General features: G+C 53.0%; 4 protein-coding genes across 4 annotated transcripts; 2 read left to right on the forward strand and 2 right to left on the reverse strand.

The window, feature by feature from the left end:
- Window positions 1–599: 599 nt before the first annotated feature.
- On the forward strand, window positions 600–2973 carry vcrp (small cysteine-rich extracellular protein). Its single transcript, XM_002945608.1, has 3 exons — window positions 600–769; window positions 1109–1462; window positions 2200–2973. Exons 1-3 carry the CDS (start codon window positions 697–699, stop codon window positions 2526–2528), a joined length of 756 nt encoding a protein of 251 aa, XP_002945654.1. The 5' UTR covers window positions 600–696; the 3' UTR covers window positions 2529–2973.
- An 11829-nt stretch (window positions 2974–14802) lies between these two features.
- Window positions 14803–15954, reverse strand: VOLCADRAFT_85842 (uncharacterized protein; the record flags this gene model as incomplete). Its single annotated transcript, XM_002945967.1, has 2 exons — window positions 14803–15364; window positions 15731–15954. The coding sequence occupies 2 exons, from the start codon at window positions 15952–15954 to the stop codon at window positions 14803–14805; spliced, it is 786 nt and encodes a 261-aa protein (XP_002946013.1).
- Window positions 15955–16304: 350 nt separating this feature from the next.
- On the reverse strand, window positions 16305–17654 carry VOLCADRAFT_85843 (uncharacterized protein; the record flags this gene model as incomplete). The annotated part of the gene is made up of 3 exons (XM_002945968.1): window positions 16305–16425; window positions 17158–17303; window positions 17505–17654. 3 exons carry the CDS (start codon window positions 17652–17654, stop codon window positions 16305–16307), a joined length of 417 nt encoding a protein of 138 aa, XP_002946014.1.
- Window positions 17655–21525: 3871 nt separating this feature from the next.
- VOLCADRAFT_85844 (uncharacterized protein) lies at window positions 21526–24950 on the forward strand (the record flags this gene model as incomplete). Its single annotated transcript, XM_002945609.1, has 8 exons — window positions 21526–21685; window positions 21794–21913; window positions 22389–22603; window positions 22794–22850; window positions 23477–23662; window positions 24039–24080; window positions 24539–24605; window positions 24787–24950. 8 exons carry the CDS (start codon window positions 21526–21528, stop codon window positions 24948–24950), a joined length of 1011 nt encoding a protein of 336 aa, XP_002945655.1.
- Window positions 24951–25646: the final 696 nt, after the last annotated feature.

Below are 25646 nucleotides of genomic sequence, written 5' to 3' on the forward strand. Positions count from 1 at the left end.
CTTGTCCGGCTTCCGGCAGCCTTACACAGGAAGACACTGTCCGCTGCCCGTTAGCTTCTCTCTACTTTCTTCTGGTCGTCACTGTTGGAACATGGACCGCTAAACATGGCCGCGTACGTACGTGTGATAGCGGCTGCTACATTGTTGGAAAGTTGTGGACAGCAACGGTGGATGGATGGTAATGAATCAGACATTTATCCGCTTGAAGCAGCGGGAAGAGCGAGCTGCGTCGGCTAAGATCGTTTTGTTTCATTCAAAGGATGAACCGCTTTAACCGCTTGAAGGATGAACCCTTGATGCACAACATACATACAGCAGTATGTGGGGGAGGCAGGCAGGCAGGTCATCAAGTGTGCAGGCAGGCAGGCAGGCAGGCAGGCAGGCAGGTCATCACGCCTTGGCTTGGCGGAGTTCCGTCGTTCGTTAACCTTACACTTACGGACACGGGCTCCCGCGCGTGGAGCTGCATGCACACTTTCATTCCTGGCCTTTCCAAAACAAATGCTGTACGCCCGCCAATTCCCGTAAGGCCCACCTCGCCTTACGTGGTGGGCGGTGGTATAAATTGCCGGAAGTCGTCTACATGCTGTCATCGTTACCTCTCATTTTATACAGCCGGCGGCACCGGCACTTAAAACTCCATTGTTACGTGTGCATCCACCGCTGCTTCGTGCTTGCCCTTGTAACCGCAGCAATATGCGGTCTTACGTTAACCTCCTGCTGGCGCTGTGCGCCATCGCCATGAGCGCCACTTTCACAGCTGCTGCAGGTAATAATAATAATAAACAAAGTTGCTTGCAGCAGGTGTACACGCGTCAGACTTATAATCCGCTTCAACCGTTGGTCGTACCACTTGTATGTTGCATTAATGACGCCTGACGGTCTAAACAAAAAGCGGGCAAGAGTTCCACGACGGCATGTACAATCGAGACGCGCACATGTGTAGCTAGCACACCTGATGATATCTGTTTACTTGCGTGGCGGGGATGTGCATGCTTGTATGTTTGTGTGACGATCTCACCAAGCTAACTGCGGTGCCGTGTGCGTCTGTATGTCGGATCGACGTGTGTGTGATACATACATACTACCTCATGCTCCTTGTACGCAGGTGATACACATGTGCAACTTCAGGAGTCGGGTGTTGCCACTATTACAACGACCACAACAGTTGTGATGCATAAGCCCCACGAGCCATCGGCGGCGAACAAGTTTGCGGCGGTTGACGGCCATAACGGCTCCCAACCGCTTGGGGGCATGTTCGACTGCGCAAAGCTCGCTTTCAAATGCGGGAAGGCCGCTTATCAGGCATACAAGACGCACGACAAAAGCGCATTACTTCAATGCGCTTCCGTTTCTTCTCTTTGTGACTGCGTTAGTGCTTTTTACAAGTACTCCCCTTCAGTAGCAGACTTCATGAAGAAGTACATCTGCCCGGGGCCCAGCATGTTGCAGTCAGCACCAGGTGCGAAGGCAATATGTATACATAATCAATCCACAAAGCAAGAATACCTTCATAAACAGGCAGCGTCATGCATGCATATTGTTGTATCCTGTACCCAGGATACTACACATATAGCAATTAGGTGTATTCCTCCTGTGTCTGGTGCCCCTATGGCATAAAACGAGGGGTAACCCATGGGTTACCGACCCAATCAGTGCCTTACGGGTGTGTAGTAGTACCAACAGCAGTAGCTGTTTATTGCCAGGTTCATAGGTAGAAAGCTTCGGGTGGCGTTCCTGCTGCTGCGTGTATGATGAGTGCCGGCATGTGCACATATAGCATGCATGCGCCATACATGCATGCCTAACGTGCATCTCTCATCACACATCCTACATACTTTCGTGACAAATAGATCTAAGGACTAGCTATTGCATGCATGAACAGATAGATAGACCTGGGGGTCGTTCAATCCGTCGGCCATCCTATCCATTGTATCCATGCAGAAGCGTACCTCGCACGCATGTGACGATTATCTGACCGCCCCTCAGACATACTGGCAATGTGCGTGTGGCGGTGCATTCGCCGGATAAGCTTGTTAGATGTCATTGGGGGCCATCAATGCAACCACCATGCGCACTCTTGAGTAAGCGATTCTGCGCAGAATCTATTCACTGCCATTCATCTCACGCACCCTCCCGCTCCCTCACTCCTGTGTACGCTTTTTGATGACGCCGAACGAACGCTGTCGGTGAGCGCAGCAGCAGGCGGCTGTCCTGCTGGCTACGACCGGATCCCAGCCGATGGACAGTGGTGCTACTCTCGTCACTGCCCCCCCACCTATAGCCTTATTGAGTCTACGAGCGAGGACGAGCAGAAACGGTGCTATCGTGACTGCGATCTGGGCTGGGAAGACCGTGGCACGACGTGCTACGTGAGCGCACATATGTACAAGAAGGACTGCTGTTGCTTGCATGGCTGCTGCGGCTGCAACAACACCTACACGGATTCTGGGTGCGAGTGCTGGAGGGCCAAGGATGAGAAGCAGAAGGAATTTGTAATTCGCCCCAGTGTCTTGGCGGACATTTAGGCCGATCGATGGATGGACTGGATGGGATGACCCGTGGCAAGCAAGCATAAGTGACTTGGCTGTGTCTCATTCAGTTTCTCGATCGAATAGGCATGTCGTTAGTCTTGCCGCCGGCGGCGCTGTTATGCGTGCGTTAGTTCCAGCCGTTGCTACTTACTTTGCTGCGGTTGGTGTTTGTTGCGCACCCGGCGCACTTTAGCGGTGTTCACTGGTGAAGCTAAACCCGGTTGCCCCGGCCATCATTGTACGGCGTTGGCTTGGTACGTAGGGCCCGCGTTCTCAGTTGTCGAGGGCTGTGATCCTACTTGTTCCGTTGGTAATCTAGGCTGCTTCAGACCTGCTGGCATCGTCAGCCATCGGTGTAAATAAACTGGTGTAACCAAGCAAATAAGCTTGGCATCCGTCTGGACAGCAGTTGATTATTTAACCCTCATGTAGCAACGTTCCCTGAGCGCATTTTCCACAACCATCCCTACAGCTTGGCCTTTGCCGAGTAACCGTGTTTGTATATTAGCTTTCAGACAGCTGAACAGTAGCTGAAAACCATCTTCGTTTGCTGTGTCCCCGTGGCAGCGAGGAGCGGCCCAAAAGATCGAAAGGGTTAGCATTGCGAGAGGGGAAGGGGACGGTGGCTTCGACAGGGTCATCCGTGGGGGCCAGCTTGGCGCCCTCAGTGGGCGCCAGAGCGAGGCAGCTGCAACGTACAGAGCCTATGCTGGGTCAGGCTGAATTGGACGGCTGTTCGTTTTCACACGACAGCGAAGTCTCAACTTAGCTTCTGTTAAACACCGCAGCACCTTCGTTACAGAGCAAATGTGACTCCGGATTTATACGCAGTATTTCTCCAAAACGATTTTTCTTCTCCCGTGCTGTATGGCTGGACCGTTAGGTGCTTGCATCTTTGTTCCCCGCTATTCCTCATCATGCCGCTGCGCGGGCTCAATGGCCAGGGCAAGCCAAGGCGTCTTGGTGTTTGCTATAGTTGCATGGCCCGCGTCTGGTGGAATTGTGTTGGCTTCGTAATGGTTGACATGTGCAGCTAGCATCTTGCGCGTGGCTCGGCGCGCGCCCCAACCATCACTGCTATCAGACGCGCCGCTCGAATGGTGTCGCGCTATCTATTTCGCGCTATGTAAGAATCAAGCAAGTGTAACGTCCGCTGAAAATACCAAAATAGTTAGATGGGAATCGTCATGAGCACCGGTGGGCGCTATGTGCGACCCCCCGACATATTATTTTTTCGTACGTACGAAAGCGTCAGGTAGTTGGAAGTACAAAAGGCCACAAACGCAGTTTCTGTATCGCAGAGGCGTGCTACGCATGCGCAGTCGACCTCAATAGAGCATGATAACGTGATGCCTTGCAATGGTTCATGGACGCCAATTCGATGGTGCCAAGTAAAGTGTGGTGGGCGGCCTAACTAATTAGCACGAGCACCTGCTGCCCCACAACTGCGCTCTCGCTCGTTTTCTTGCTAATATTACAAACGTTAACAAACTATCATGCTTTAATAGCAATGTTCCCTATTCGCTGAACATGCGCACACCGACACCTTAAATGCACAAATGCTTCCTACAACCTGGTCCGAAACGACATTTCGTCTGCATATTGAACTTACGTATCCAGAAGATACATGATGGTTATTATAACAGCATACATAATGCACAGTAATGGGAAAATAAAAAGTTAGCTTTCAAAGGTCAGAAATTACTAGAGCGTCATAAGCCGCATGATGAAATGCTGTCAGGAGGTCTGCCCGAATAAAAACAACAAAGGACAGGCGTTGTCGGAACACATCCAGAAGATTTCCGCCAAACTCCTGCAAGGCAGGTGCCGAGCGACTTCCACTACACGAGCGGGTTGTGCTGCTGCGCGCCTCTCGACCTGCAAGCACACGACATGTGCACAGCTTCACTACTGTAAGTAGTAAAGGTTAGTATGTGGTAGGACTTTCGTTCTATTATGAAGTTATTCGCTAGTTAGTTATTTAGTTAGTTTTTGATAAGATGAGTCCCCCATTCTTATTTACTTATTATATCTATTAGCAGGAAGAAGATGAAACTGTAATGCATGGTTCATCACATACAGTTGAGCAGGGGACGGATTGCTGTTCACGCACCCGCGCCCGCACCCGGGCGGGTCGACGGGCTCCATATCCAGCAGACTGCCCTCTTTCATAGTGCCAAGCGTACACATCGCATCATGTGCATTTGGTGACGTTTTTGGCTCCTAATTTTCCAGTGTTTTTCAGAAGTTTCATGTGCATGCATGCACAACGGCGCGCAGCGCGGTGCATGCATGATTGCTTGCATGGTCTGATGGCTTGGTTTATTGCATGAAGACGCCCAATATTAGATACTGCTCAATCAACAAGGAGCTGGGCGATAGAGCACGACCCTAGCAGCGCCAATAATCCTGCCTGTCGTTTCATTTGGACTAGGGGGAATAATCCTTCATGTATGCATGGGTTGCCCTTAATAATACTACTGCGTCGTATGCATGTCGCTCGTCATCATGCATTTTATCACTGCATACATATAACGGTCTTACTTTTCATGTTGCACCGTTGACTTTCTTCCCTCATCCGCATGACACCAAATTCAACACTGCGACATGTTCTGCTGGGCACATGGGCTTCCTTGTTTGAATGCGTGCTTCAGCTAATACTGTGCACCATTACCGTGCGGCAGCAGCAGCAGCAGGCAGCAGGGTACCGCCATTCGTAACCTCTGACATGTAATTGAAGCTTTTGTTGATTGGCCATAACTTCCATCTGCTGCTGATGTTCCTTCTCATGAATTAGCAGCAGCAGCAGCAGCAGCAGCAGCAGCAGCATGGGTTGGTATAGTGTTGGCCAGCTGCGGATGCCGCCGGTGGTGTTATTCATCGCATTCGCCATGATGAGCGTTACAACAGTAACGGCGACAGGTAATACAGTTCCCTTCCTTCTGGTTCTTGCTTATGTTGAAAGACCGCCTTAAGCATGAAGCAAAACAGCCCACTTAGCACACGCACGATGTACTGCATACGTACATATGGGCCTTGTTTTATACTGCTGCTGCGTGACCACGGCATCAACACTTACAGCGCCCGCCTACCAGCTGGGTGCTGCAAACACGCATGCAGGGAAAACTGTACATCGGCAGTACGAGTCGGACTTCGCAACAGTTACTGTGACGGTTGTCACGCATAGTTCTCAGCAAGACCCCGCCGCTGATGGCGATGATGATGATGTTGTGCACCAGTTGACCGCAGAGGCAACAGCAGCACGCCAACGGCACTTTTTGCCATCGGAGTACTCAGCGGTTGCTAGTGGAGACGACGGCAGTGGCGGGGGCTACGACTGGGACTTCCATCGGTGCTTCTCTTTGGCGCTCGAGTGCGACCCTGCAGGAACACACCTACCTCCAGCAGTGAGGAATTGCCCTTGGGATGAGATCTGTAACCATTGTGCGTATACTACTTTCCCGGCACCTTTTTCAAGCACCATCAAGGCTTTTTGCGCCGAGTACATCACCAGAGATAGTCCGAACCCGGGACCATCTGCTGGTGGTAGTGGTAATAGTGATGCCTCCGCTGCTGTGGAAGGTACGCTTGGCGTGTGTGTTTGTGTTTGTGTGTGTTTGTGTTTGTGTGTGCTTGTGCTTGTGTGTGTGCGTGTGTGTGTGCGTGTGTGCGCGCGCGTGTGTGTGCGTGTGTGCATGTGTGCATGTGTGCATGTGTGCATGTGTGCATGTGTGCATGTGTGCATGTGTGCATGTGTGCATGTGTGCATGTGTGCATGTGTGCATGTGTGCATGTGTGCATGTGTGCAAGTGTGCATGTGTGCATGTGTGCATGTGTGCATGTGTGCATGTGTGCATGTGTGCATGTGTGCATGTGTGCATGTGTGCATGTGTGCATGTGTGCATGTGTGCATGTGTGCATGTGTGCATGTGTGCATGTGTGCATGTGTGCATGTGTGCATGTGTGCATGTGTGCATGTGTGCATGTGTGCATGTGTGCATGTGTGCATGTGTGCGTGTGTGCGTAGCTACTTGCATATACAGCTGGTTGATATTTTCCTCGTTGGCGGCTAGCTAGCAGCGCATGTAACTGCTCAAACCACTCAAGCCAATCAACCAAGGAGAGGAACCTGTAAGGAGGGTTCAGCACCCTTGGCATCTCATTGAGTACTCTTTGCCTGTGGTGCGAATTGCTAGGAGGTGGGAACTCCTCGTTTCGAATCCGGTTGCGAACATATCGCGCTCCAGGCACAATGCAGCATACTTCTCTCCCAACGGGGATGCCCGGGTGAGTGAGAAGTTTACCAGCTGAAGAAGTTTACCATCTTAGACGGGAACTGACGACAGGTCATAATAATAATGAAACTCACAATCCTACTGGATCTCAAACAACCATAATCCTAACGGATATGCCCGGGGACGCCCGAGGACGTTGCCTCGAGGCCCTTGGCATCTCCCTGAGCACTCTTTGCCTGGCGTCGCAGAACGTATAGACAAATCTGTAATAGGATTTCTATTTTCAATAGTTTGACGACTTCACGAACCAACCCCACGCCACATATACATACATGCTATGCAGAGAACAATAATGTAATAAGCGACGGCGGCAACGGTGTTAGCCAAAGCATGGATCATCTTGAAGGTGGCATATATATCGCCCCGGGTGGAGGCGGCGTGGTTGAGACAGCGGCCCAAGCTCACATTCCAGCAGATCCATGTCACTGGAAGGGCTTCGATTCATCAGTGGACTGTTGTGCAAGCACAGCTGCGACGACAGCACCATACGCCGCTAGCGCTGGTTCGGACGATGCTCCCTTTGCCATCAACCTGCATGATGGTGGTGATGATGATCGGACGACGATAGCGACTGTCATAGAAAGCAAGGACGACGACGGCCGCGGTGAGATGAGCCCACATGCACAAACAATAGCATTCTCTTACTTCATAGCCTTGCTTGACACAATTGCTTGCAAAGTGCCAACAGTGGAGTAGGTGTAGCAGCTGGCCGCTGAAAAGGCCTCTCGAGATGCTGGTGGTCGCACTCTGCGCGTATTTATAGCGCCGTACTGTGTACCGGCTGCTACAGTAGGTGACAAGCAGCTTGTTTGTGGAACAAACGACAATTGTGCTACTTGCAAATAACACAATTGTCCAGAACTATTATACGTTCAATACGCATGCATCTAGCGCGGGTTGTATCGTGGTACTGGCGGCAGCAGCAAGCAAGGAAGGCAATGCACCCAGTACCACTAGTGGTGCCGCATACACACTAGGTTAGGCACTACTGGTAAGGCACGACCATTGCCCCCGGGAGATCCCGGAGTCGAGACCTGTAATAGGTCGAAAATCCTGGAAGGATAAGTGCCCCTAGACGATGGACGGTGGTGACCTGGGAAATAGTTGACTCGCGAGCCGACCAGGAATGGAGTTGGGCCGTCGTCGATCCGGCAGATTCTGTTGTATGCTGTTGGTGGGTGCGGATCTTAAGCGATCCACTGAGAAGTTGACTAGGGTGACTAGATGAGGGTGTCCCGAAATGCCGGGGAAAGCAGGGTTTCACAGGGTAGCTGCCACGGGCGAAGATATGCCCCCCTGTTCCACACATCATACATACATGCAGACAGACAGCAGGTAGCCTATGTAGGTATTACACATGTATACACACGTATACGTGTATGTATGGGTGCCGGGGGGCCGTGCGTATGCCCATTAATACTTTACTTTACACGTCCACCGACGCGTGCTGCTGTCAATAATGCTACGCGCTGGCAGGATCAAACAAAAGCTGTCTTCGGCAGGCAAGTGGCGGCTCCACCGCCTCCACAGCCGCCCTATCGAATTTGGAGCGACCTGGATATGATGATGATGTAGACTTGTTGCTGGTGCCTGGAAGCGTGGTCAATGATAATCCAACTACTTGCCCGCAAAATTCGTCCTGCTTTGAGTCTGCTGCTGGCTATACGAAGACAGCTGATGAGGTGCCCACTTGCTCTTCCGGAAATTGTGTCGATGTCACAAACAGTAAGCAAGTCAATCCAACGTATGCAACGCATGGCAAGCAACAAAGTTTGGTACGCACGATTAACCTAAATTTAATCCGCACGTTATACGTCTTCCCGCTTAGTCTATCTGCCGTATACGTATGTACTTATACGGCAGATACTTACATACTTACTTGCTCAGGCAGAACACGCACACACATTATTATTGTAAGCCGCCTTAGCTACTGTATGATGATGCCCGTAGTAATTGTCGTACAGTACGACACACAGAGCATCTATAAGGACGCGCTAATAAAGCGCTCCGTCTGCCAGCGTCTTGAGATAGAGGCATTTTCAGCGGCCAGTTACTGCAAGTAGTGCGAGCCCTGCAAGAATGTCTTTTGTGCGCTGCATGCTGCTGGCAATGATGCTCATCGATATATCCCCCTAGATGAAGAGCAACGCCAGCCACCGAGTACGCGCATGCATGGCGGCTGTGTGGCCCATGTCCATCAACGAATGACCGGTTGCCCTGGCGGGCCCCCTAAAAAGAATGCAACCGACAACCTTATTGCGTTACAGGTTCGTCATTATGTAGTAATGTCAGCAGCAAGGGGCGCAAGCTGGCACCTCACTCAAGGCCCCAAGCCTGCCGTCACCCGCCATCGCCTGTGGGCCTTGCTGCTGCTGTTGCCACCCTCCTTGGCGGAGCTCTCATGCTCATCATGATCGGTGCCGGCTTTAATGGTGAGTGTTATTAGAAAATAGAATTATGCAAAATATCGCTGAACGAAGCTCCATAATTTAGAGTTAACTAGGGCTTACGTGCTGTCTTTGTGTGTGTGTGTGTGTGTGTGTGTGTTACATGGTTGGGTGTGTGTGACCCCATACCTGTAAAACTACCCATACGAGCCGGAGGCCCAAGGGCAATACTTCAACGCCACTAAAAGCCATGGAGAAAAGGAAGGCTGTCTTTGAACTAAAGCAAGAAGAGACCACCTCTTCCCCTGCCAACCGTTCATGCTGCTGCCTCGGGCGGCCCTACGCAGGTGACAGCGACAAGAGAGAGACTCCCACTAATGCTCATACCAGCAGCATGGACGTCCGGCAGTTCAAGCTCAACTGGAAGCCCCAACCTGAGGCCGAGCTGGCGCAGTATCCTCGGCTGAAACTCATCACTGCGGACCTGCCCTCGGAGACGCTGCTGCCTCCCTCCAAGGACCTCGCCCAGAACTGGCCCGTGAAACGTAACCAGTGCAACGTGGGCGCCTGTGTGGCCTTCGCCTCCACAGCGGCCATGGAGTACGTGGCACGTAGCTGTAGTAGCAGCTGCACACTGCTCTCACCGCGATTCGTACACTACTGTGCGAGAGTCATGACGACTGGATCAGAGCCTTCCGACGACACGGCAGGGACACACATCTCCACTGCTATGGCGGCTCTGCGCATGTTTGGCGCGGCGCCTGAGGTATATACATACATCGTGTGGGCTGCTGCTGTGCGTGTTACGTTCGCACGTGCATTCATGCATGCCATGCTGTCGACAACTGGATAGAGAAAGGTTTGCTAAATAGTGGTACATTCTGTGGTCGGTACATTTCCGTTGGATGTTACCATCATAGCTTTCCTTCCAATTGTCGGTGGGTTGCACTCGGCAGCGACAGTCCACGGGGGATTTACCTTTTAGTTGTGATGACCCTGTCTATTTGATACACCACCATAGGATTCCACTACAGCCATTTCAACCCGTGTTCCTCCCCTTCTGAGAAGTAGCCTTGCTTTGGGTTATGTAAGCGGGGCGCTTTCCCCCCTTGCTTGCGGGCTAATTGCAACCAACACCAACTGATTGTTGTTGCTAAATCGTCATCATGCGTATGCTATCGCTCTGGGAACAGCTTCGTTTGTACTGTCGTACATGCTGCCCGCAGTTTGCAGTGAGTACTAGTTGTCAAGCACACTGTTGACGGCGTTTACATTGTACATCTTCATGGAACGCTTGCCGATTTGTGTGCCTGATTTCATCTGCATGCAGACGCTGTGCCCGCACAGCGCTCCCGGAGACTTCCAAATCTGCGAGGAGCCCTCAAAGGCGGCCTTTGCCGCGGCCGTGGAATTCCAGGTCCTCCGAGCCGTACGCATAGACATGGACAACCAGTCGCTTAAGGCCGCCATCGCCGCTGGGATGCCTGTCATGGCGGGTTTTACGTGCTATGAGAATTTGTACGACGACGATGTACAGTCCACTGGCGTCATTAAGATGCCCAAGGGTGACCGCATCGGTGGCCATTGCGTCTTGTTTGTGGGCTACGATGATGCCAAGAAGCTATTCAAGTTCCGCAACTCCTGGGGCGCGGACTGGGGGCACGAAGGGTACGGCTACATGCCGTATGACTTTGCCGAGCGCTCGGATGGGTGGGCCATTGCGGTGGTGGAGGAGAAGGGTGAAATAGTGGAGCTGATCAACCGGCAGAAGGCGACAATGTTTGGTTTGCAAATGGAAGACTGTAAGTATAGAGCTAGCTATCTAGCTGGCCATGCCAGGTTTCAGCAATGCAGCAGGCGTACCTGCATGAATGCAAGCGGACGCTTTAACGTTATTGCTTATGTGTACCTGTGTATGGTTCAGACGCACAGATATTCGCTGGAATAACCATTTATAAGATAGGTATTCCCGGCACAAGCAAGATACATCGCTCGCGCCACACTTTGCACGACAACTACTCGCCTTGTTTCGCTTATGTGATGTATTTGTGCCATGCCATGCGCCGCACGGGCCCACTACGGGCCATCTACGATCATTAGGCTGCAGCATGCATGGGCCCACATTGCTTTCGTTAATGTGCTGCCACTTTCCTGGATGCCTGCAGCGTTGTGTGGTGAGCCCGCCAATGACGACCACTTCTCAGACATGGACGACACTTCCTCATCATCTAATGTCGGTGTTGACACTAGCTGCAACTGCAGCCAGCCAGAAAACACGCACCATGGGGGTGATGATGTCGTTCAGAAGCTGCGGATACTGTCCCTAACAGCATCATGCGAGGATATGGTCCGTGTGGTGCAGGATTGCCAGACCGGATATATTGCAGCCGGCTCGGGAGCCATTAAGGTTCGAAATGGCGCGTGGAGCTGGATGAGATTTACGATAGAGATGCGGGCCGTAACCTGTGCCCAAATTTCGGATCTGGATTCCAGCCTGCTGGGCAACTTGAGCGAGCAGGAGAAGTCCATTTACCAGGTCGCGAAGCAGCATTACGATGGAGGGTTTAACGTACCTGTTCTCAGCTGGTTCGGGGTGCATATGAATGCCGAGTACGACGAGGCGGAGGTGGATGCAAGGCACAACGCCAATCCTAGCTACAACAGGCAGGCCAGGGACATTGTCCAGAATTTAGAGCATCTTGCCGAACAGCGGATCACGTTGGATGGCGAGCTGCAAGTTTCAGGCCTGAGTTTTGCACCCACCGATGCGTTGGCATACGTCAAGGTAGTTCAGCTCAAGCTGACCAGCGGCAAATCGCTCAACGTGATTAACACCGATACCCCCGACGGCTTGCAAGGGGGCGACAGCACCGGGGTGGCTCTGCCCACCCGGGGACAGAGGCTGAAGTTGATGAGATCGACAGTGAGCGAGTGATGAACTGGCGAATTGTTCATGAAGGGATGCATGTGCGGAGTGCATGGTTTATTGGTGGTGTAAAGGTGCAATAGATTGAAGCTCTTTTTCTTCTAGCTAGCTACTGATTGACGTGATTCCGGCATGAACGAGATGACTGATCGGTCGATAAACTGCATATGTATGTGTAAAATATATATTCACCAGTAGTCATTTACCGCGTGGCAGATGAGTGCTAATGAACATACATCGTTCTAGTAACGAGCCCGGCTTCGTTTTCCTTACTCGGCGGAAAGGGAGACTATTTCGTGAATTATGGACCATTCGATTGGGATACTGGGCCCACATACGGCAACCAAGAATTGCACGGAAACCGTAAATTTATCACGCGCTCGATTATGCATGCGATCTGTCATTTTATGCCATAGGGCTCATATGGGGGACACATTTACCGATACCACAATTCCGGACATGGATAGAGATAAAAAAAATATTAATTATCATTTTGGAAATTTTTTGTACCGTATTAAACAATTAATTTATCACTGCCCCGGAACGTGGGGTTCGTAAACCGTCGAAAGCGGCGTGTCCAGATACGCCCAAAAATGTTCAAATAAATGTGTCGCTCCTCACGGGCAGCAACGCACAGCCGCAGGCAGGCGGCCCATTTAGCTTACATGCGGGGCTAAAGGTTGCATGCCCATGTGCCCGACTTTTAGCCTCTCACCAGTTATTTATAAGCCGGCCCAGCAGTACGTTACGTAGTGTAAGCTGCCGTGTGCTCCAGAATGTAGTTGCTGCCCTATAGTAGGGCACACATACTGTCCATGATTCCGCGCTAAGGGGCTCAGCCAGCATCTTGACGCGCCTTTTCACCGGCCACCTACGACAGCAGGCTAGTTGTAAGAATCTCCCTGAATACTCTTTACCTGATTTTAAATTTGTGCAAGTTTCTAGGAAGTGTGAATTTCCCGGATCGAATCCGATTTCAAACATAGCTCGTTCCAGGCACGATGCAACATATTTCATATCCATAAGTGGATGATCGGGTGGGCGAGAAATCTACCAGCGAGAGAGAAACGAAGACTTAAATCTCGGTCGGGGACTGACGAAATGTCAAAAGGAATTCACAAACCTACAAGAACTCAAACAACCATTACCATATGTGCCCGGGGCCGCCCCAGGGCGTTCGCTCGAGGGGGGGAGGAATCTACTAAGGGTTCAGCTCTCTTGGCATCTCCCTGAGTACTCTGTGCCTGGTGTTGCACTAGTCGTCCGCTCTACCTCTCTGATGCGGACGGGGGGGCAGTTCACCGTGGATTTTAGAGCATAATTGCGGACGATGCGGATCAGGGGACCAAACACGAGCGACGTGTCTGGCCCATGTCATGTGATTAACGGCGATTTCTCCCGTTCGGATGATTTATTTGGGCGTCAAGTAAAGTTATAATCATTAGCTCCACGTCTTCCTGCTGCCTGCTGCCTGCTGCCTGCTGCCTGCTGCCTGCTGCCTGCTGCCTGCTGCCTGCTGCCTGCTGCCTGCTGCCTGCTGCCTGCTGCCTGCTGCCTGCTGCCTGCTGCCTGCTGCCTGCTGCCTGCCATGTATGTATGTGTGAAACAGGGGGGTGTATCTTCGCTCGTGGCAGCTACCCTGCGAAACCCTGCCTTCCCCGGTATTTCGGGGCACCCTCATCCAGTCACCCTAGTCAACTTCTCATTGAATCGCTCAGGTTCCGCACCCACCACCAGCATCCAACGGAATCTGCCGGGTCGACAGCGGCCCAACTCCATCCCTGGTCGGCTCGCGAGTCATCTATTTCCCAGGTCACTACCGTCCATCGACCAGGGGCGCAATGCCTTCCACCACCGGAAGGACTTCTGACCCTAATGGGGTATCGATCCCGGGATCTCCCGGGGGCAATGGTCACGCCTTATCAGTAGTGCCAAACCCTAGAATATGCCATGTATGTATGTTGTTACAGGGTGGTTAACTTCGCCAGCGGCCCCTTTCCCGGGCAGTCCCTGCTCTCCCCAGCTAGAGGGGCACCCTAATCCGTCACCCCATCCAACTTCAGATGGTTGGGTTCGGCAACTCACCACCAGCATCGAACCAAATATAGCGGATCAACGGCGCCTCAACTTAGTTCCTGGTCAGCTCGCAAGTTGATCTTATCACGTCCTACACCGTCTATAAGATGGGGGACCACCTCCAATTTTCACACTCCTTAGATCCCCGAGGAGCCGACCGGCGGATTTGAACCCGGGCGGGCCGGGAGCAGAAGTCAGGCCTTAACCTCTTCCAGCCGCCGGCCGTATGCCTGATTAATGGCGATTTCTTCCGTTCGGATGATTTATTTTGGCGGTTACCTGCCGAGGCAGTTCCCTGCTCTCCCCTGCTAGAAGGGCAACCTAATCCGTTTACCCCATCCGACTTCAGAATGTATTCGTTGGGTTCAGCAACTCACCACCAGCATCCAACCAAATCTAGCGGATCAACGGCGCCTCAACTTAGTTCCTGGTCAGCTCGCAAGTTGATATAATCACGGTCTACACCGTCTATAAGATGGGGGGCCACCTCCCATTTCCACACTCCTTAGACCCCCGAGGAGCCGGCAGGCAGATTTGATCCCGGACAATCTGGGAGCAGAAGTCTGGCCTTAATGTCAACCGACCTACGCCTCCATCATCATCGCCGCGGCACCCTCTTCCCGCCGCCACTCTGCATTTGCCTTCGCCATCTCTTCTTCCGCCAAGTCCTTGCCGACATCTGTGAGCCAACGGTCCGCTAGCAGCATCGACACCATGACGACTATGGCCGGGGCTGCCCACGGCGCGACGGGTGCATTGTACGGCGCTCCGTGGTGCAGTGCAATACCCGTCAACAAAGTGGCCCATGCGAGCAAGATGACTCCGCGGCCGCAGTTTCTGTGAAAGGGGTTCCACAAGTACTTGCGTACCTTGCCGGCACGTTTCCGTTGCTCATACAGTTCATGTATCATCAGCTGCTGCCGCAGCCCTTCTTGCCGCTGCTGGGCTGCTGTGGTTTGCGGCCCGTGTGGGGCTGCTGCTGCTGCCGCCGGTGCGTCAGGGTTTTCCGTTGCCAGCTGCATTTCCACGACGCTGGCAGCTGTCGCTGCTGGGCCGATTATTTCTGTCTCGGGATACGGTGGCATTTTGGGGGGCCGAAAGCATGCAACCAGGAGCTGCAAACCGGCAAGTGCTGCGACTAAGTACCTGCATGGTGCAAGCAGATGGTATTTAGATGGGATGGTCGGTAGTCGAGGTTTATGTTGGGTAGGGCGGGCTTGCATGCGTGGTACATACAGTCAGTTGGCGCTATGGCATACATTCGACCGGTTACCGCCGACCCTTTTATGCCATAGGACGGGATGGATGGGAATGGAGCGTTGGGGACTTGGGGACACATGTACGCTAGGTGTACACAGTAAGATTTCAAAAGCTTCTATAGTCCAGACCTCTATACACATGTATATACAGTAACTCATTCGTTGTACGTGCCTCCATCCAAACAAGGAGCACTGGCTAAACAATTGAGCTATTTGTGCACTCTGACCTGCTGAAAAACTGCTCATCACTCACCCCATGCGGCTGTGCGCCAAGTACACCGAGTCGTCCATTCCTGTTGGCTTCCTCTTAAACGTTACCAGCGCCAGGATGAAGCTGCTAAGGAACAGCAGCAGCCCAAATAGCTGGGCTGCAATGTGAACCCAGAACCACAGCTGGGAGCCGCCGTACAGCCGGTCCGGGAAGAGCCATCTGTCATCAGCATTAATAGGAACACCGACCGCACCATCCACATGCATCGAAACGCGCGCAAGGAAGTAATAAGGGGCTGTCGGGGATAAGAAACGAACTTTCAACCCTGCTCGATCTAGCCGGTTAGTAAATGAATCGTGTCTGCTCCTGTTTTCTGACCGCCGGCAGCAGTCGTGCGATTTTATGTGTGTGGTCGGTAGGAGTTATGGAAGCAGCACCCCAGCGAAAGCTATGCCCATGCCAAGTTTTATCAGACAGTAAGACTCCCTCCATGGCGCCAAAGGCGGTCGTAATATTACTATTAATATTAATATTGTTATTGTGTCTGCTGATAGCGCCCCAGCCTCGTGGCGATGCAGTCGTGGCGATGTAGCATAACAGGTTGACGTGCGTCCGTTCATGCCTTGCCCGCCGTATATCTCAGCAAGTCTCTTCCTGCCGGCCTTTGTACATCCTGCGATGCGTTCGCATCCACTTGCCCCCGGCCTTCCATGCCAGACGCGACCGCCCATGTATACCTGTGCGCCGGGACCAGAGCCCCCAGCGGCAGCAGCAGCACCCAGGCCACCGTCATCAAGACCCCGTGGGCGATGGCAGTCCCAGGCCTCGGTGGGATATACGTTGTTGATGATGTTGCGAAGCAGCTGTTTGCGATGCAGCTAGCGTTCGTAGTGTACATCAGTTTGGTAGTCCTGGAACGCATTGATCACAACACACCGGTTTATCAGGGAACCCAAGCTAAGGGCTCTCCAGTCTTGTAGTATCCTGGGTATCACGGGATTGACATCCGCCGATCGGTTCTTTTCCTGCGATAAGACGTGATACAATAAGTCTCGCGCCCCATGCGCGTTGCATTCCGTGTAGGAGCGGAGACACATTTGTATGTCAGCCCAGCCAGGATCCACACCCTAGGGGGCTAGGCAACGTTGCTTGGCTGGGCATTTATTGGTACATGCATAGCAGCACTGGGGCAGTTCGTGGTAATCCACGCATGATGATGTATACCATATCCCCCAGCACCTAGTGGGTGTGAGAGTACGGTGCTACTGTAGGTGCTGCGCCAGAGGCTGCTTTGCTTGGATTCCCCTCTTCTTTTCCATCGTCACATCGCCTGGTGGCTCCCAATAGTCCTTAGACCCCTCATCGCCATGCTGGCTGATCTGATCGCCATCACAGTGGTAGCACTGTATGTGCTGATATGTCCGCCCTGCAGGAAGCAAGCTGCTGCCTGCCTGCCGCCACACACCTACCTGGTGACATTATACCCCGAGGCAATGGTGGTATCGATCCAGGTGCGGGGGAAAGTCATGAACTCAAAATCTGTGCTGTTATCACAACAGGGGACCCTGAGCTCCATGGTAGCGTTAATATTTGTTGACGCCGTCTCATCCGTTACCTACATATTAATGCACACGCAGTGGAAATAGTGGATGAATAGATCGCGAGGGAGTAGGTATGTATGTATGATGTGTGAAACAGGGGGGTATATCTTCACCCGTAGCAGCTACCCTACGAAACCCTGCCTTCCCCGGTATTTCGGGGCACCCTCATCCAATCACCCTAGCCAACTTCTCAGTGGATCGCTCAGGTTACGCACCCACCACCAGCATCCAACGGAAACAGCCGGGTCGACAGCGGCCCAACTCCGTTCCTGGACGGCTCGCAGGTTAGCTTTATCCCGGGTCACCACCGTCCATAATCTAGGGGCTCTATACCTTCCACCATCGGAACGATTTATGACTTTCATTGGACTAGATCCCGGGATCTCCCGGGGGCAATGGTCGCGCGTTATCAGTAGTGCCTAACTTATGTATGGGCGTGTATGTATGTTGTTACAGGGTGGTTAACTTCGCCAGCGGCCCCCTTTCCCGGGGCAGTCCCTGCTCTCCCCTGCTAGAGGGGCACCCTAATCCGTCACCCCATCCGACTTCAGAATGTATTCGTTGGGTTCGGCAACTCACCACCAGCATCCAACCAAATCTAGCGGATCAACGGCGCATCAACTTAGTTCCTGGTCAGCTCGCAAGTTGATATTATCACGTCCTACACCGTCCATATGATGGGGGGCCACCTCCCATTTCATCACTCCTCAAACACCCGAGGAGCTGGCAGGCGGATTTGAACCCGGGTCGACTGGACCGCGTGTATGTATGTTTGGAATGCGATTGTTACAGTGGACCCCGAACGGGTCGAGTGCAGCGCCCCTAGGAATGCCTCCCACACAACACTGTGGGCCTTATTCAAAAAGAGCTCGGCCAGGCCGTACTGTACGTTTGGGCGCCGTATAGTAAGTCCTTCGAGCAGTCCGATGCATAACTACTATCTATCTATGAGCTATGCCACATTGAGGAGGTGGAGATAGCGCGTGATGGCGCGGTTCCGTGCGTGTGCTTTATTAGCTGCCGATGACCTCACAGCGCGAAGTTTAAGGTGAGCGAGCTACCCGTGCTATTTGGATGGTTGCTTGCCCTATGCGACGCCCATCAGCAACAGAAGCAATCCACGCACACACACACATGCATGTTGCGATTAGATAGGGCGGGTATTCATTTTGCCTGACACGGCTGCTGGGCAACCGCTGGGCAGCCGCTTTATGAAAGCTCCGAGTCCTGATGGGTTACGCCAGCCGCGGGCGAGCGAGCGAGGCAGCAGGACCCTTGATTCGCGCTTTCACACGAATTCACACTAGTCATGCTCCCCGTCCATGCTCCCGCCCCTTACACTTATGTTGTAGGTGCGCCCAGGGCAAACTATGATGTTGCGGATGAATTCGATGTCATCACCGGCCACATCCGCGACTTGGGTTCCATTAACGGTTACAATTACTCGTCCCGGCACAACATCCGCATCGCCACCAACGTCGTCGGTACCATTATTTAGATTCACGAGCTCTTGTTGGTGTGTCAGGTGAAATAGCGGGAGTAAAATTCCTGAGAGGCATGTAAAATGTACTAAACATTTCGTGGTAGACATAGTAACCTTCATCTTCTACGAAAGGCAGCAGCAAAGACAGTGCAAATTATTGATATCTAGAGTGTCTTTGAATTTGCTTATTTTGGTCAACGTGTGTACATACAAGTAGCAGTTCAGAGGTCGGTGGCCTGCTGCCCGTGTCCCGACGCCCGCCTTAGCTTGACTGGTGCCGTCGTCACCTTCCGAAGTAGCTGACGGTAAAGCGCGCCAACCGAGGCACATGCCCTGAGATCGCACTAACACTATTTTGCAGTAATAAAAGAGGCAGAGGCCATCCTGTGGTGTCTGTCTCAGTCCCGCTTTCTTGACACCTCTCGTCTTGCAATTGGTTGGCAATTGGTTGTTTGTCGCGCCCGCCTTCGTTCACGGCTTCCCCGCCATTTCGCCAGCATCTATTACTTAATAAATGGCAGCACAATAAACTTATCCATTTTCCATATATATATTAACACGAGCATGTCCAAACAATACTCCAGTGTTCAGTCGTTGAAGACCGTGCAACCAACGGACCATTTCGCCATACATGCATGTGCGTGATTGCCGTTTCCTTTTTCCTTTCTGGACGCTGCGTGACAGGAGGCCAGACGTAGCAGCAGCGTTCACAAGCGATTAACTGCCGCAGATATAGTCAAGAGGTACTCCGCATACGGGTTTGCAGACTTCTGGGTGATGTATTGCTGTATTGCTGTTCAAGGTGTGCGCGCTCACCTCAAGATTCCCAGTGCAGAGCAATGCAGTGCACGGTCCGTTGTGGCTCGCGACTTCCAACAGCCTTACCACCCTATTGCTGGGGTACATATTCCCTTGGGGCCTATCTGGGGGGCTCTCGCTGTAAAATACCTACTACCTGGTTGGACTCCTGGCTCCCCACTTCCTTGTGTCCCTAGCTAATCCTTGAATACACTTGCAAGCGGTCTTTTTCGCACAGGACTTCACCACATGGCTTCCCTAACGCTCTCGTGATGCACCACTATAGAGGCGGCATCACGTCCTCTTGAGCTGGCCCAGAATGACCACTAATAATTGAGGAAAAGTCATTGCCTTCCTGGCCAGTGTGGGCGCGTTAAACCCTGCCGAGGCCCTCCACAGGGCGAGGGTTTGGTTGCGCATTATGCTTTAAGTGCGTTGAGCTGCCTATTAATGATACTCTAAAAGAGTTCTCGAGGCGGGTCGATGCGGTGTGGACTCCACACACGTCGGACGTGTGTGCTAACACCCCATAGCCGGCCCCGGGGGTTTTCCCACCGGAGTCACCGGATGGAGTTACGAGAGCACATGCCGGTGTCTGAACTGGATGGGATCATCCCCCATAGTTAAGGAGCACGGCCGGTGTGGCAAACGCGCACACCGGGTCTGTGCTACCTAGGCCATTGCACAGATTAAGAAGTTGGGATCTAGAGGTTTACAGGCCTATTCGCTGCCCGCGCGCCGTGTGTACCTTTAAAGCCTAAATTTAGGCTTTGTCGCTGTGGAGAAGTCGAGGACGAGTTGCACGTCTTTTGTAGCAATCAGGGCACAAAGAAAGGAGAAAGACAGGTAGGTACGTTCGTACATAACTACCTTACATGTAAGCACCTAAACTGTCTGCCTACCTACCTAATCTACCTAAACTAAATGTACCTGCCCAAGGCCTAAGGTACCCTTAATTACCTGCCCAACACACTTACCTCCACACCTACGTCCACCTGGTATTGAAAGGAGGCTACGCTAAGGACGGGGCTACAATGGACGCGCCACATCCCGCCGGCAAAGACCTCTCCTAACCAGATCTGATCTGCAGTAGATGTATGCCTTGATACCCTAAGTTGCGTCACTATAGCTTATGGGGTGGTTGGGTTGTTAGATCTGGAAGACTTAAAAGTTGGAATGTCGAAGGCGGGTTGGGCAGCTCTTTGCATCCCCTGGAGCACATCTATCTCCTTGAACGCCTGGTGGAGGTCTGGAGGCTGGAGGGCCCTGAGGCGCCGTGCTTCCCTTTGAGAGCTTTTGCTTTGCATTGCAAGTCTTAAGAAGGAGGATTAACCTCACCAGTCCTAACCCGCCTCGCGCTTCCAGCAGGCGCTCCCAGATTGACGGAACGGGCAGGACAGAATCGAAAGACTGAAGAAATCACCGTAACAGCATTTTGTGGACGGAGAAGTTAGCGTTATGCATTTTACGTTCACACGCCGACGCCTGTGAAGGTTTTAGTTTAGTTTCGTTACGGACGGTCGTTTGGACAGCCGCTTGACAACAGCTCTTTAGCCGTTACACAGCAACCTGACAGCAACCCATGGGCTATCTATGAAGGTTTTTGGCACATGCTGGCACGTGTGCTGGGAAACAAAATGCGCACTCAGCCCAACCATGTCTGGAACTTGTAGAGAAAGTTAACGGTTGGCTTCCAGAATTCCCATAACACCTTTCTCCTGGTCAAGTAGATGTGATCATATAGGTGTGCGAAATACTGGAAGTTCGTGTTGCCAACTTGCGATTGATCACGGCTGGCCTCATGGGTCGGTTTCGGATTCGTGGGGCCTTAGACCATTCTTATCGTGGAAGCTTAGTTTCCGGATAGTGTATACGCATAACAATTATTCTTAGCCCTCGGTAAAGCAAATAAGTCCCTTGCAGAGGAAAAAAACACTGAACAGACAACAGTTACCATGAGCACTCAGCAAGATCCCTACCGAGCGCATTATGTTGGACGCGAAATCCAGCTTTACGGAGCTCAACCTAGATTTCAGGGGGATACATCTTACCTGTCGGATTTCACTCCCCATCCTATCGAACCTCGGCCTCCTGTCGCTGAGCGGCAATATGCAGGTGAGGATTTCATAATGTAGAAACCAGTGCGCAGATGCAGCTCAATAATTGCCAGTCGAGAGTGGAAAATCATGACAAAGCTGTGATGTCGGCCATCGTCGCAAACAGGCAATCCCGCACCCTTCGATGGCAACTCATGCTACAAGCAAGACTACCGACAGCATTCAATAGAGCCGCGACCCCCTGCGACGGGGCCCCAGTGGCAGCCTAACCCTGCACCATTTGATGGTACGTGTCTCGCAAGCCGTTTGCAATCCTGGCACTGCAACGTGCTGCCATTATTGCAGCATCGGTTCTCAAGATAACATTGGACACGGAGCTTGCGCTGTTCTCTAAGATTACGTTACCCGGTTCAGCTAATCTTCGGTAACGCACATGGATGTTCAGCCCAGGGACGGTCCGTTTCGCACACACCTAGGCCGCCCAGCTCCCCGGTAACCTCTCAGGAGGTCCATAAGGCCCCATATAGCCCTAATGCTTATTAGGTTGAGCTGTCCGCAAACCCTTGACGCCATCCTTTATGCTTCTGTAGTATCCGTAGGTTCCACTCCGGCTCATGATATCTTTATTTCCTTTCCAGAATTGTTTTATGTGGTCTGGTTTTTTATTTTTCCGTATCGGAGCGTGCATGTGCTTGACGTCTTTTTGACCCCTTTTGCGTTGTATGGCTCGGTGCCCTCCATCCATCATTGGGCGCGCGCAGGCACGACGACCAATCGGGAAAACTACCGAGGTCACCCCATCGAGCCCAGGCCTGCCGTTTCGCCACGGCCGTACAATCCCAACACAGCACCCTTTGATGGCAACACGTCGTACAAGCAAGACTTCACGCAACATCCCTTGGAGCGGCGGCAGCCGTACAACGCCGGGTCGTACCAACCGAACCCGGCACCCTTTGACGGCACCACCCACTACAAGGTGAAAAAACTTTTGACACGGAAAAGCGGGTGTCACATAGGTGTACGGATGCCGTACAAGTTGCAGTACATGACAGCCATACGGATGCTAGGTTGTACCCTCCACCCGACCTCCCATTCACTTCATCTTCTCTCCCTCAACCCGCCACACTAAGCCCCGCCCCTACCCCCGCCCCAACCCGCCGCTGCAGGCGGATTACAAGCCGCACCAAATCGAACCCCGCGCACCGGCCCCTCCCACCGCGCCGGTCCGTAACACGGCTCCCTTCGACGGACAGACTCTCTACAAGTGAGCGCCTTGTCGGGGGGAAGGACGCCTTGTCGCGCAAGGCGAGGTGGAGCGGGAAGGGAGAGAGAAAAGGGAGAAAAGGGAGAAACGGGAGAAAAAAGGGGAGACGAGAGAGAAAACACACACAGGCACAGGCACAGGCACACGCACACGCACACAGCCCCACCCGCCTTTCCCCGCCCTCCCTTCCCCCCGCTCTCCACACTGCTCCAGGGATGACTACCGGGCCCACCCCATGGAGCCCCGGCCCCCCATGCCCCCCAACCAGTACCAGCCCAACCCAGCGCCCTTCCAGAGCAACACGGAGACACGCGACCAGTACCAGCCCTGGCCCGTCGACCCGTCAGCTCTGCAGCGGCCGCAGGTGGGCTTGCGTACGTGTGTACGTGTGTCTGTCTGTATGTATGCCTGTGTCTGTATGTGATTAAATGAACCAAGCCGCGTGTGCGTGCACGTGTGCTTGTACGTATACGTGTACGTGTACGTGTGTGTGTCACCCAGTCACCCCGATCCTGGCTAACCACAGTACATAAACACACGTACACTTCCAGTTACGCCGTACATCTCCCCCATTGTGCCGTGCAGTCGCTGCCTCCCATGCGCCCCACGGCCTCTTTCGATGGCTCTTCCACGTACAACCGCGACTACAAGGGCTGGAAGCTGCCACCCAGGCGCCCGGCGCTGGGGGTGCAGATGATGGGCGACCGAACCTACGTGCTCATACCCTCGGATGCGCCGCTACCCGCCACCGGCAAACAGATATTCACAACGGTGGGGGGGGGGTTGAGGGAGGGCGGGATAAGAAGACGCAGCAGGGACGTGCGTGTGCGTGTGCGTGTGGGTGTGGGTGTGGGTGCGGGTGTGGGTGTGGGTGTACCTGTGGGTAGGTGTGGGTATTTTGTTTATATGTTATGTGGGAGGGGGGGAAAGAAAGGTAAGCTATCCCGGGGGGGTGGGTACCCATCCGAGTGCCTCTACCAACGTTTTGGGTTGGGATGTGTGTGTGTGTGTGTGTGTGTGTGTGTGTGTGTGTGTGTGTGTGTGTGTGTGTCGAAGGAACAGACTCGAGAGCTCGAGGCCGTCTCCGTCCACCAAATCAACCCCTATCTCCCCTTCCTTCCCCCCGCTCTTCCCCCTCCATACACAGGTTCACGACAACCAGACGGAAATCTGTGTCCTGGTACTTAGGGTGAGTATGTGTGTGTGTGAGCGTGTGTGTGTGTGTAGGGGGGGAAGCGGGAGAGGGGTGCTAAAGGCGGCAAGGCGGGAAGAAGAGGAGCGGGAGGAGGGAAGGCGACAGATACGAAGGAGGAGAAGCGGCGGCCTAGTCGTGGAAGGGAGGAGGAAGAGTCGCACCTCGGCGACCTACTGAGGCGCGGGAAAACGCCGCCAAATCCTAACAAAAAGAATTAAAAATCCTCAAGAAATAGTCAAATATTATTTATTTATATATATCCCAATATATACCAATTATTCCCACAACTTGACACGCACCCACCCACCATCCCACGCACACATACTCCACATCCACCACACGGGTTCAAGCCATAAGTCGTCCGAAACCCGAAATCCAAGTTGATACCCAGTCTCCCCGCCACGTACCCTAACACTCTCCCACCCCCCACCACCCCCGGGAAACCCCCGCAGGGCGATGCGACTGCTGCCAGCCGCAACAACGTCTTGGGCCAATTCGACCTCAAGGGCCTGCCGCCGGGTACGTACGCATGTATGTATGTATGTTTGTATGTTTGTTTTCTGTGTGTGTTTTGTATGTTTTGTGCCGCCGGGGTTTGGGAATGCGGTAGTAAAGTTCACTGTACGGAAACCCTCTTGCAGTACCTGCCTCAACCCCAAGTCTCCATTACTTTTACACCACTACGTCCTCTCCCCTGCAGGCCCCCGCGGCAACCCCCGCATCGAGATCACCCTCACTGTGGATGCCAACAACGTGCTGTCCGCCACAGCCACAGACCTGGACGCCCAGCGACATGAGCAGTGGCTCAGAGAGGGCTCCATGGAGGCGCGAAAACACTCCACGGATGTGACCAACGTGCTCTAGGGGGCCCCGGGACAGCGACCGGGACCGGGGACGGGGTCGGGGTCGGTAATTATCATCATCAGATGTGATTGTTTGAGGTGGTTGAGGTGGTTGAGGTGGTCGTGCGCTTTTGGGGTTTCGACGTCTCTGCGAAGCATCCTTTTATTAGCCGGATTTTAACAGAACTTGAGAAAAAGGAGAACGCGTAAAAAAAGGGTTAGGGTTGGGGTGTTAATATTTTGCGGTCGCTCCCGATGCATCTCGGCGCCTGGTGGGGTTGGGTTGGGTCGGGTAGGGCAGGGTAGGGTAGGGGTTCCATGACCGCCGTTTAGACCCCGTTGGAGTCGTATATGGTCCCGGGTTTGTGTAGCCGAGTCGGCCACCAGAGGGGAGGGTCCCTCGTCCTATACCTGGGCCGGAGGGGAATGAGAGGGTGGGGGAGATAGTGGTATTGCGGTACTGATGGCTTGCCTTTCCTAGCAAACGTATTACGACATTGAGCATGGCATACCTGTCATGCAATTACCCATCCATCCATCCATAGAGCGGTTTGTCAGTACGTATATCCGACCACCCTAAGGAGGGGATTGATTCGCCATCGCCATTGTCGTTGGCGTTAGCCTTGCTGAAGTCGTCGTTGGGGGTTCGTTGGTGTTGTGGTGGGGGTATTATATATGATGCCAGGGCCCCCGGCCCGCATGCACGAGGCCACGGGAT

The sequence above is a fragment of the Volvox carteri genome, assembly GCF_000143455.1.
Source record: "Volvox carteri f. nagariensis unplaced genomic scaffold VOLCAscaffold_1, whole genome shotgun sequence".
Taxonomy (NCBI): domain Eukaryota; kingdom Viridiplantae; phylum Chlorophyta; class Chlorophyceae; order Chlamydomonadales; family Volvocaceae; genus Volvox; species Volvox carteri.

Bases quoted from the DNA above. Each gene is read 5' to 3' on its own strand.
- vcrp (XM_002945608.1), top strand. From the start codon at position 697: ATGCGGTCTTACGTTAACCTCCTGCTGGCGCTGTGCGCCATCGCCATG. The intron at 770-1,108 runs GTAATAATAATA...CCTTGTACGCAG, and splicing joins CACTTTCACAGCTGCTGCAG to GTGATACACATGTGCAACTT. The intron at 1,463-2,199 runs GTGCGAAGGCAA...CGGTGAGCGCAG, and splicing joins CATGTTGCAGTCAGCACCAG to CAGCAGGCGGCTGTCCTGCT.